Source organism: Oncorhynchus clarkii, chromosome 33 (genome assembly GCF_045791955.1).
Source record: "Oncorhynchus clarkii lewisi isolate Uvic-CL-2024 chromosome 33, UVic_Ocla_1.0, whole genome shotgun sequence".
NCBI lineage: Eukaryota > Metazoa > Chordata > Actinopteri > Salmoniformes > Salmonidae > Oncorhynchus > Oncorhynchus clarkii.
In genome coordinates this window covers 10,936,717-10,949,335 of record NC_092179.1, presented here as the reverse complement: position 1 = coordinate 10,949,335, position 12,619 = coordinate 10,936,717, and the positions used below count along the sequence as shown (strand labels likewise).

General features: G+C 43.9%; 1 protein-coding gene across 3 annotated transcripts in view; it reads left to right on the top strand.

Annotated features, from left to right (window-relative positions):
• Window positions 1–11,527, top strand: part of LOC139392674 (dedicator of cytokinesis protein 4-like) — a 148,459-nt gene extending 136,932 nt beyond the window's left edge. For 2 of the 3 annotated variants that reach the window (XM_071140827.1, XM_071140828.1), the window contains exons 51-52: window positions 12–73; window positions 9,017–9,669. In XM_071140827.1, coding sequence (XP_070996928.1) covers window positions 12–73; window positions 9,017–9,484 — 530 coding nt within the window. In that variant the 3' untranslated portion in view covers window positions 9,485–9,669. Of the gene's footprint in view, window positions 1–11; window positions 74–9,016 lie in introns of all 3 variants that reach the window. The other variant, XM_071140829.1, reaches the window with a different exon arrangement.
• Window positions 11,528–12,619: the final 1,092 nt, after the last annotated feature.

Genomic DNA, 12,619 nt, shown 5'->3' with positions numbered 1-12,619 from the left:
ACTGTCAACAGGCTCTTCAGCCAAGACCATAAGGTCGCAGTCCCCGGTCCCAACGTCCAGATCTCCACAAAAGGTTGGTGTTGTGTGTGTGGTTGCATTTACAGTTGAAGTCGGAAGTTTACATACACTTAGGTTGGAGTCATTGAAACTCGTTCTTCAACCACTGTACATTTCTTGTTAACAAACTATAGTTTTGGCAAGTCTGTTAGGACATCTACCTTGTGCATGACACAAGTCATTTTTCCAACAATTGTTTACAGACAGATTATTTCCCTTATAATTCACTGTATCACAATTCCAGTGGGTCAGAAGTTTACATACTGAGTTGACTGTGCCTTTAAACAGCTTGGAAAGTTCCAGAAAAGGATGTCTTGGCTTTGGAAGCTTCTGATAGGCTAATTGACATCATTTGAGTCAATTGGAGGTGTACCTGTGGATGTATTTCAAGGCCTACCTTCAAACTCAGTGCCTCTTTTCTTGACATCATGGGAAAATCAAAAGAATTCAGCCAAAAATTGTAGACCTCCACAAGTCTGGCAAGTCTGGCAATTTCCAAATGCCTGAAGGTACCACATTTATCTGTACAAACAATAGTCTGCAAGTATAAACACCATGGGACCACGCAGCTGTCATACCGCTCAGGAAGGAGACGCATTTTGTCTCCTAGAGATGAATGTAGTTTGGTGCGAAAAGTGCAAATCAATCCCAGAACAACAGCAAAGGCCTTGTGAAGATGCTGGAGGAAACGGGTACAAAAGTATCTATATCCACAGTAAAATGAGTCCTATATCGACATAACCTGAAAGGCCGCTCAGCAAGGAAGAAGTCACTGCTCCAAAACCGCAATAAAAAAGCCAGACTATGGTTTGCAACTGCACATGGGGATAAAAGATTGTACTTTTTGGCGAAATGTCCTCTGGTCTGACGAAACAAAAATACAACTGTTTGGCCATAATGACCATCGTTATGTTTGGAGGAAAAAGGTGGAGGCTTGCAAGCTGAAGAACACAATCCCATCCGTGAAGCACGTGGCTGGCAGCAAGCATCATGTTTTGGGGGTGCTTTGCTGCAGGAGGGACTGGTGCACTTCACCAAATAGATGGCATTATGAGGAGGAAAAGTATGTGAATTTATTGAAGGGACATCTCAAGACATCAGTTAAAGCTTGGTCGCAAATGGGACTTCCAAATGGACAATGACTCCAAGCATTATTCTAAAGTTGTGGCAAAATAGCTTAAGGACAACATAGTCAAGGTATTGGAGTGGCCATCACAAAGCCCTGACCTCAATCCTATAGAAAATGTGTGATTAGTACTGAAAAAGCATGTGCGAGCAAGGAGGCCTACAAACCTGACTCAGTTACACCAGCTCTGTCAGGAGGAATGGGCCAAAATTCACCCAACTTATTGTGGGACGCTTGTGGAAGGCTACCCAAAACGTTTGACCCAAGTGCAACAATTTAAAGGCAATGCTACCAAATACTAATAGTCTATGTAAACTTCTGACCCACTGGGAATGTGATGAAAGAAATAATGAAATAAATCATTCTCTCTACTATTATTCTGACATTTCACAATCTTAAAATAAAGTGGTGATCCGAACTGACCTTAAACAGGGAATTTTTACTAGGATTAAATGTCAGGATTTGTGAAAAACGGAGTTTAACTGTATTTGGCTAAGGTGTATGTAAACTTCCGACTTCAACTGTATGTGCCCTCTGGTGTATGTCTGATGATGCTAATCTGAGTGGACTGTGCACTACAAATAGGGTCAAGAGGACAGCATGGGATCAGAACCCAGAGTCCTTCATTCCAGCAGTAGATGACTCATTTGATCCTGTTTGCGTGCATGCTTGTCTGAATGTGTGTGGGTTTGCGTACATACAGTGGGGAGAACAAGTATTTGATACACTGCCGATTTTGCAGGTTTTCCTACTTACAAAGCATGTAGAGGTCTGTAATTATTTATCATAGGTACACTTCAACTGTGAGAGACGGAATCTAAAACAAAAATCCAGAATATCACATTGTATGATTTTTAAGTAATTAATTTGCATTTTATTGCATGACTTAAGTATTTGATACATCAGAAAAGCAGAACTTAATATTTGGTACAGAAACCTTTGTTTGCAATTACAGATTTCATACGTTTCCTGTAGTTCTTGACCAGGTTTGCACACACTTCAGCAGGGATTTTGGCCCACTCCTCCATACAGACCTTCTCCAGATCCTTCAGGTTTCGGGGCTGTCGCTGAGCAATACGGACGTTCAGCTCCCTCCAAAGATTTTCTATTGGGTTCAGGTCTGGAGACTGGCTAGGCCACTCCAGGACCTTGAGAGGCTTCTTACGGAGCCACTCCTTAGTTGCCCTGGCTGTGTGTTTCGAGTCGTTGTCATGCTGGAAGACCCAGCCACGACCCATCTTCAATGCTCTTACTGAGGGAAGGAGGTTGTTGGCCAAGATCTCACGATACATGGCCCCATCCATCCTCCCCTCAATACGGTGCAGTCGTCCTGTCCCCTTTGCAGAAAGGCATCCCCAAAGAATGATGTTTCCACCTCCATGCATCACGGTTGGGATGGTTTTCTCTGGGTTGTACACATCCTTCTTCTTCCTCCAAACACGGCGAGTGGAGTTTATACCAAAAAGCTCTATTTTTGTCTCATCAGACCACATTACCTTCTCCCATTCCTCCTCTGGATCATCCAGATGGTCACTGGCAAACTTCAGATGGGCCTGGACATGTGCTGGCTTGAGCAGGGGGATCTTGCGTGCCCTGCAGGATTTTAATCCATGACGGCGTAGTGTGTTACTAATGGTTTTCTTTGAGACTGTGGTCCCAGCTCTCTTCTGGTCATTGACCACATCCTGCCGTGTAGTTCTGGGCTGATCCCTCACCTTCCTCATGATCATTGATACCCCACGAGGTGAGATCTTGCATGGAGCCCCAGACCGAGGGTGATTGACCGTCCTCTTGAACTTCTTCCATTTTCTAATAATTGCGCCAACAGTTGTTGCCTTCTCACCAAGCAGCTTGCCTATTGTCCTGTAGCCCATCCCAGCCTTGTGCAGGTCTACAATTAATACATTTAATATGGAGTCGGTCCCCCCTTTGCTGCTATAACAGCCTCCACTCTTCTGGGAAGCTTTACACCACTCCAGCCGATGCTTGGGATTACGCATGGTGATCTTAGGCTTGTGTGCGGCTGCTCGGCCATGGAAACCCACTTCATGAAGCTCCTGACGAAAGGTTATTGTGCTGATGTTGCTTCCAGAGGCAGTTTGGAACTCTGTATTGAGTGTTGCAAACTAGGACAGACTTTTTTTTTACCACTTTTTTCACCAGAACGGTGGTCCCGTTCTGTGAGCTTGTGGCCTACCACTTCAAGACTTAGCCGTTGTTGCTCCTAGACGTTTCCACTTTACAATAACAGCACTTTCATTTGACCAGGGCAGCTCTAGCAAAAAAAAATTAAACTTGTTGGAAAGGTGGCATCCTATGATGGTGCCACGTTGAAAGTCACTCAGCTCTTCAGGTAAGGCCATTCTACTGCCATTGTTTGTCTATGGAGATTGCATGGCGGTGTGCTAAATTTTATACACCTGTCAGCAACAGGTGTGGCTGAAATAGACGAATCCACTGTACACATACTTTTGTGTATGTAGTGTCTGTTAGGGCTGTCCCCAGCTAAAAAATATTGGTATATCTTCTTTTCACCAATTGATTGGTCAAAATGTTTAAAAGTATTTTTCCATATATAGATAGACACACCCTATGTGTTTGAATAACATTAACTAGAAATGCACAGAGCTTGTCTGATGCTTCAAGCACCATGTTTGATTAAATAATTAAGACACACAAATGACTCAAGAAAGAGCTGGTGGTCATATGGTGTAAAAAAAAAAAAAAAATGACCGAGTGCCTGTGTAACTGGCTCCTGTTGTCTCTTTCTCCTCCCCCTACTGCAGAGAAAAGGCTCCACAGCACAGCAAGTGTTTATTGCGCTGTCCATGCTGAAGCTGTAACATCATGTCAGCCCTTTCGTTTTTTTCTTGTTTCTGACTGAAAAGTTCTGTTACCGAAATTCTTAATTTGTTTAACTATTTATGGTATAGGGGACGGTTGCGTCCCACTTGGGGAAAAAAACTGGTAAAATGCAGCGCGGCAAATTCAAAAAATGATATAAAAAGCAAACTTTCATTAAATCACACATGTAAGATACTCAATTAAAGCTACGCTCGTTGTGAATCCAGCCACATGTCAGATTTTAAAAAGTTTTTCGGCGAAAGCATAAGAAGCTATTATCTGATGATAGCACAATGTCAACAAAGCGAGTAGCATATTTCAACCCTGCAGGCGCTACACAAAACGCTGAAATAAAATATAAAACATGCCTTACCTTTGACGAGCTTCTTTTGTTGGCCCTCCAATATGTCCCATAAACATCACAATTGGTCCTTTTGTTCGATTAATTCCGTCCATATATATATCCAAATGTCCATTTATTTGGCGCATTTGATCCAGAAAAAAACAGCTTCCAAATTGCGCAACGTCACTACAAAATATTTCAAAAGTTGCCTATAAACTTTGCTTAAATATTTCTAACTACTTTTTGTAATACAACTTTAGGTATTTTAAAACGTTAATAATCGATCAAATTGTAGACGGGGCAATCTGTATTCAATACAGCAAGTAAACAAACCATGCTCCTTTTTACGTCTTGCGCAACTTTCCTCTGGGTTTTGCCTGCTACATAAGTACTGTTATACTCAGACATGATTCAAACAGTTTTAGAAACTTCAGAGTGTTTTCTATCCACATCTACTAATAATATGCATATCTTAAATTCCTGGCATGAGTAGCAGGAAGTTGAAATTGGGCACGCTATTTATCCAAAAGTGAAAATGCTGCCCCCTATACCTTTTGTTTTTTCTCCCCAATTTCGTGGTATCCAATTGTTTTAGTAGCTACTATCTTGTCTCATCGCTACAACTCCCGTACGGGCTCGGGAGAGACGAAGGTTGAAAGTCATGCGTCCTCCGATACACAACCCAACCAAGCCGCACTGCTTCTTAACACAGCACCATCCAACCCGGAAGCCAGCCGCACCAATGTGTCGGAGGAAACACCGTGCACCTGGCAACCTTGGTTAGCGCGCACTGCACCCGGCCCGCCACAGGAGTCGCTGGTGCGCGATGAGACAAGGATATCCCTACCGGCCAAATCCTCCCTAACCCGGACGACGCTAGGCCAATTGTGCGTCGCCCCACGGACCTCCCGGTCGCGGCCGGTTACGACAGAGCCTGGGCGCGAACCCAGAGTCTCTCTGATGGGTCTCACAGCTGGCGCTGCAGTACAGTGGCCTTTACCACTGCGCCCTTGCCCCCTATACCTTAAGAGGTTAAACATGACATATTCCTTCATCCCGTGGCTCTTTTTTTACGTGAAACATGTTAGCATCTCATGCATGAGGCCAACAGGGCCTGACCTATAGCCTATCATAATCACATAAATAAATTGGTTAAAACAAACTCGGAACACAATACGTGACAGGAAAATGGATGCGGAAGACATGAAAAACTCCAAATGTGCAAATGTTTACTGGTTGCTCAAGAGGGAAACGGGAAGTCAGATCTGTTGAAGACATTTGACTTAGTTGTGGAAACTACGGGAGATCAAGAAAAGGGAGTGTATAGGAGCAAGCATTGCGTGAGTATGTCTATTGCCTATTGACAAACAGGTGCTGTTAGATTACAATATATTTTTTTCTGCCTGTTTGGAACAGTGTAAACAACACAAAATAATACATTCCAAGAAATACCAGTCTGTTCTAAAATATTTTTTTACAGGCCTTTATTGCACCATGGCAAAGATTAAAAACAGACGAATCTGTGAAATTGCTTTATCCAACATTTAGCTGTTGCATGACGCTTGGTGCTCACGGAATCAGTAGGCTATTAAACAAACACTCAAACAGGCAACAGAAGCGAGATCTGTCTTATTTCTGTAGATAGAAACTCAGCAAAAAAAAGAAACGTCCCTTTTTCAGGACCCTGTCTTTCAAAGATGATTAGTAAAAATCCAAATAACTTCACAGATCTTCATTGTAAAGGGTTTAAACACTGTTTCCAATGATTGTTCAATGAACCATAATCAATTAATGAACATGCGCCTGTGGAACGGTCGTTAAGACACTAACAGCTTACAGACGGTAGGCAATTAAGGTCACAGTTATGAAAACATAGGACAATAAAGAGGCCTTTCTACTGAAAAACACCAAAAGAAAATGCCCAGAGTCCCTGCTCATCTGCATGCATTAGGCATGCTGCAAGGAGACATGAGGACTGCAGATGTGGCCAGGGCAATAAATTGCAATGTCCGTACTGTGAGACGCCTAAGTCCTTGCCGTGGCAGACCACGTGTAACAACACCTGCATAGGTTCGGTACATCCAAACATCACACCTGCGGGACAGATACAGGATGGCAACAACAACTGCGCCATGTGCCCCAGGAACGCACATCCCTTCATCAGTGACTGTCTGCAATAGGCTGAGAGAGTCTGGACTGAGGGCTTGTAGGCCTGTTGTAAGGCAGGTCCTCACCAGACATCACCGGCAACAACGTTGCCTATGGGCACAAACCTACTGTCCCTGTCCCTGGACCAGACTGGCAAAAAGTGCTCTTCACTGACGAGTCTCGGTTTTGTCGGATTCGCGTTGATCGTCGAAGTAATGAGCATTACACCGAGGCCTGTACTCTGGAGTGGGATCGATTTGGAGGTGGAGGGTCCATCATGTTCTGGGGCGGTGTGTCACAGCATCATCGGACTGAGCTTGTTGTCATTGCAGGCAATCTCAAAGCTGTGCGTTACAGGGAAGACATCCTCCTCCCTCATGTTGTACCCTTCCTGCAGGCTCATCCTGACATGACCCTCCAGCATGACAATGCCACCAGCCATACTGTTCGTTCTGTGAGTGATTTCCTACAAGACAGGAATGTCAGTGTTCTGCCATGGTCAGCGAAGAGCCCGGATCCCAATCCCATCGAGCATGTCTGGGACCTGTTGGATCAGAGGGTGAGGGCTAGGGCCATTCCCCCCAGAAATGTCTGGGAACTTGCAGGTGCCTTGGTGGAAGAGTGAGGTAACATCTCACAGCAAGAACTGGCAAATCTGGTGCAGTCCATGAGGAGGAGATGCACTGCAGTACTTAATGCAGACTTTTACTTTTCATATTGACCCCCCTTTGTTCAGGGACACATTATTCAATTTCTGTCAGTCACATGTCTGTGGAACTTGTTCAGTTTGTCTCAGTTGTTGAATCTTGTTATGTTCATACAAATACTTACATAAATTAAAGGTAGTTGACAGTGAGAGGACTTTTTTTGAGTTTATATGGATGATTTCTAAAGACATTTAACAGTTAGGCTATAGACCTAATTAAGTTGGGGTTTCCTCTCTCCTTACTTCTTATACAGTTAGGCTAAGGCAAGGGCTGTCTCCTTGTCTCTGCTGCTGCGTCATCCACCGCAACTCCAATATGCTGGTTCATTTTGCTGTTATGCACATGGCAACATAGGAAATCTTCTTGCACCATGAAAATATTTGTTAAAAATTGTGACTACTTGACTAAAGAAAACTTGGTCGACCAACATCCTATCGTCCAAACAATTGGCCAGATGACTAAGTGGGGTCAGAGCTAATGTGTGCGTGCGTGCTTGCCTGACAATACCTGCCTGCCTGCCTGTGTGTGTGTGTGTGTGTGTGTGTGTGTGTGTGTGTGTGTGTGTGTGTGTGTGTGTGTGTGTGTGTGTGTGTGTGTGTGTGTGTGTGTGTGTGTGTGTGTGTGTGTGTGTGTGTGTGTGTGTGTGTGTGTGTGTGTGTGTGTGTGTGTGTGTGTGTGTGTGTGTGTGTGTGTGTGTGTGTGTGTGTGTGTCAATGGTGTGTGTGTGTGTGTCAATGGTGTGTGTGTGTGTCAATGGTGTGTGTGTGTGTCAATGGTGTGTACATGTGCATCTCTTTCTGTTCTTCTGTTAATGCTGATGAGTGTTCTGGCAGTGCTTTGAATGTCTGTGTGCTATATGGTTTCCCTGTTGGTTGTCAGGCAGTATTGAACCACAGTTGAATTATCTTCCCCCTCTATGTCGTCTCATGTTCTCATCCACATTGGCTCTCGCCTGTCAGATAACTCTGCTAATGAGCCATTTATTATCTAGCACCAGTCTGCATGTGTCTAGGCAGTTTAGAAGGAGTGACATTTTAACAGGCTTTTACAAACCTGCATTGATGAAGTCTTGTTTTTTGTTAGAAAATCAAATACAGTTCTTTGCACTGGCAGTTTTTTGTAAGTGAGGCACAAACAGCAACACAAATACAACGCCGTGTGTGCGTGCGCGCGTGTGTGAGATAATGGGGCCTGTTGGCGGTCTGCTGTGGGGTCTTCTTTGATTGTACTGTGAGGGGCAGCTCAGCGCTCTAGGCCTTTGAGATATGTGGGGAATGTTAACATATCAAGGAGCATTTAGCTTCAGTCTTGCTGAGGGAAGTTATATTCACGTAACTTCTCTCAACAAGACTGAAGCTAAATGCTCGTCACACTGACGTACTGTAGCGTACATAACAGATCAATTGTCCTCTCCACTGAATCCAATTAAGTGTAACAAGATATAACAGTATTTCCATGTCATTTCTCCGAAAACATTTTGACAACGTATTGGATTCCTCATGATGGAACTGCCACATGTTGTGTTTCTCTGTCTCAGTACGCACTGACATGATGAGGTGGGAAAAGCAGTGTGGCACTGTCACTTTGTCTGGTGTCTTTATGGTTACGCTTCATAGGCTTTATTGTTCCTTTATGCTATACCTCATTAGGCTGTGAAGCACACATGTGCAGTCTTAAGGAGACTGGTACCCTCTCTGTTTGAGCTATGGTGGTGGTTGGTTCTCCGTTTCTGATTGGTTCTCTATTTCTGTTTGGTCCTCTGATGGTCTCTCTGTTTCTGTCTCTCCATAGAGTTCACTGCCGCCCTTCACGCCCTCACCCACTGAGTGCCAGTCGACTGGACTGGTGTCCAACTCGCCCGTCCTCTCTGGTAGCTATAGCAGCGGCATCTCCTCCATGAGTCGCTGCAGTGTGTCCGAGGCGTCGGGCACCGAGGCAACCACTGGAGACCACCCCGCCCACCAGGGGCCCACCATGCCCAACTCGGTCTCCTCGGGCTCGGACGAGCTCATTCGCCGCGAGAACAAGACGCCGCCGCCCTACAGCGTGTACGAGCGCACCAACCCTCGTCGGCCGGTTCCCCTGCCCCACAGTCTCTCCATCCCTCCCAGTGTGGATCCCCCGGCCCTGCCACCCAAGCCCCACCAGCAACGCACTAGCAGCATGAAGCTGGTCCCAGCATCGGACCCTCGCAGGGCCGACGGGGTGCCCCACGTCCCCAGACCCAGACCTCTCCCCAGGAAGGTCTCCCAGCTATAGGCTGGGTGAGGACCTACAACCCTAGTGGGTTGATGGGTGACACCACTGGCGCGTTTTGCACTTTTTACACTGTCTTCTCTTCAGTTTGGTAATCCCAGGCTCTGCCCAAGACAGACTCACGACTCTTGAGTCTGTCTCATTGTGAAGATCTTTTTTCGAAAGGGCTTTGCATTGACTGACGTTGTCATTCCGCACTTTTAGCTCCAGTACAGTAGGTTCCACGCGGTAAATTGCTACGTTTATCAGAAGAGAAATGAACACAACAAACTTAGGCATTGATTTTTAGATTTTTGATAGATGTAATAGTCCCAATATGTATATATTGGTTATATATAAGAAGTGTTTTGCCTTAAGTATTGGAAAGAGTCTTCTATCCATGAGTCTTGCACGTTTTTTGAAGTACACTGTACTTTTCTATATGGCTGACTGGTGCTAGAGGTCTCATGCATATGCATTTCAGTTTATGGTGGTAGCTGAGGGTGTGTTCACATACATCCACGTGGTACCGGAAACAGGAAGCAGAGATTTACCTATTTGGCCATTTCTTTTCATTGTCATGACCATTTGAAAAGTACTGTATAGCTAAAATCAGTGCCCCGGTTTTATTCTTGGTCAGTAATAGAACATCCCTTTCTCGTAGGAATGGAGATTTTGTGGTCGTAACAAGTCACTCAGAAATACACCCCCTTCGTGAGGGTTCTTCAAACTCTACTCTAAGACATAACGAGCTCCTTTCGTCTTTGAAATCCCCTTTGGTCAATGCACATAGTTCTTGCATTTGACATGTGCCACTAAATTGTATGTCGTTCTAAGTAAATAAACTGGAGGCCATTGCTGTCAGAGGGGGCCAGAGATGTGGACACACCCTAAACCCTCCTGCATGAAGTGTAGTATGTATGTGGTGGTGGATCTTTGGGGTTTACCAAGTATTGTGCCAAAGGACGATGTACTGTATGTATGCTGTAACGGCAAAGTAGGAATCCTGAACCTGGAAACACTCCATTGACTAGACAAGCTGATCTTGTACTAGCCCACAATGAAAACAACCGACTTTTGAGACAAATCCAGTTATTTAGATAAAAAGTCATTGTGGGGGGGGGGGGAGTATAAAAATGGCAACTGTTACAAGTAACGAATGGTTATATGATATTAGCACAAATGAGATTGACTATGTTAGCAGTGGTTACAGTACCAAGGACTCCAACTCTTAAAATGTTAACCTCTGACCACAATGGGCAGCATGTATTGTAGAAAAGATGTCCTCTATTTGCCGCTCAGTGAATTGCCAGCAACTCGTACACACACACACACACACACACACACACACACACACACACACACACACACACACACACACACACACACGAGGGCTGCCGTTCTATTATTTTTTTGAATCTTTTTCGAAAACCTTTTCAACTATCCATTGTATAGTCACGCTTGTACAGTACAGCCGAGTTAGTTTGAGGTGATCTCTCTGTGTTTGACATACAGTACGTGGTGGACAGAGTGTGCTGGTATCGAGTCCTACGGTGTCTAGGCAGTCTTCACGTCAGGTGGTTTCCTGTCAGTGTTTTATGAAGAGAAGACAACACTGTTTTTGTAATAAAACCCTTTTTTTTTTTAATTGCACGAAATATTGATCACTTAATTCAGTACAACGGTTTTCACAATTAACTTGGGTATGTTTCACTTTTCTATGGTTCATTTCCTTTTTAATTTGTTGCAAAAACATTTTTCATCAAATATTCACATGAATCAGTACTTGAGAAATTGTAAATTATATAATGATGAGATTGTTGTACGTATGCCAAATATACTACCTTTGTGTATTACTATTATTGTAAATATTGTGTTTTTAACAAAATGTAGCTAATACACATTTACAGCTTTGAATGTTGGAACAGCAAATTATTGTTATAAATGTCACAAAAAATGGTGTTTTAGTGAGTGTAGAAGTCTATAGAGTAATGCATATCTACACCTACAGTAAAACATTTACATGCTCAATAAACTGCCCTATGTAATAAAAAATGTTTTGCTCAAGCTTACCTTTAAATCATTCCCAGCTCTAACCTGCTAAAGACAATCCATCGATAGGTACTTCTATAATAGTTGCACTGTACAGTACATGTGTCCAGCCATGTTTGCTGAATTGTTATATTGATCTTCTGTGTACTCTAACGTTACGCGATTCAGGATCAGCTCCGTGTCATCAAAGTCATTCCCACACAAATTCAACGATAATCACCTACTGTGGGCGCTCAAGATGATGTAATTGTTTATGAGGAACTGGTGCGTGATCAGGTAAGACGATGTGCGCACATGGGGGAAATATTCCTTGAAAACCGAACACATCTAATGAATGTCTCCTCTTTAGTCTGCTAGGTGGGTGGGGTGGGCCGGGATGATGGCACTCTTCCTAACGTCACATCACCGCCAAGAGGAGTACCCTTCTCCGGATCAGATAGACGCAGTAATTGTGTCTGAGGCTGGTAATTTGACAGCGTTTAATCGTGTCAGAAATGAATTTCCTCTAATCCTGAAGACTTCTCGGAAGAGAGAACACGTATCGGGGTACCGGAGGAGCGATTAACGTGCCTCCGTTCTGGAACCCAGGAGAATGGGTTGTCAGTCCAACCCTCAATGGGCTTGTCAATCATCCTCACATTCAGCTTTCACTAGCAGGAAGGAAGCTGTGTTTCATTCATGGACTGAAAAACGGTCTCAGCAGGGTCGGGGGAAGGGTTTAATCATTATGTACAAAACTTTTTTTGAGGATGCAAAAACTAGACATCCTGTGTTTAAGTGAAAATAGCTTAATTCTATCTGAGCTAATAGCTCGAAGGCAAGACTGCAAATTATATTTAAATGTTGTTAACTTGTGTGGCTTCCAATATTCACTATAACATAACACCCATACATTTTAACAATACATCATTCAAACTGTGGTCTAACTCTGCAGAACAATTTATCTGCGTTATTTGGATGCTAAACATCCGACATTGAAAAGTGTTCCATGGGTGCTAAAAATGAATTAGCGAGGGAAGGCGGGTTTTAATTTAACCTTGCCTCGGGCACATTTTGAATAACACACAACCCGAGAGAAGCCCTTGGTGTTTTTCTCTCTGTGCTAAA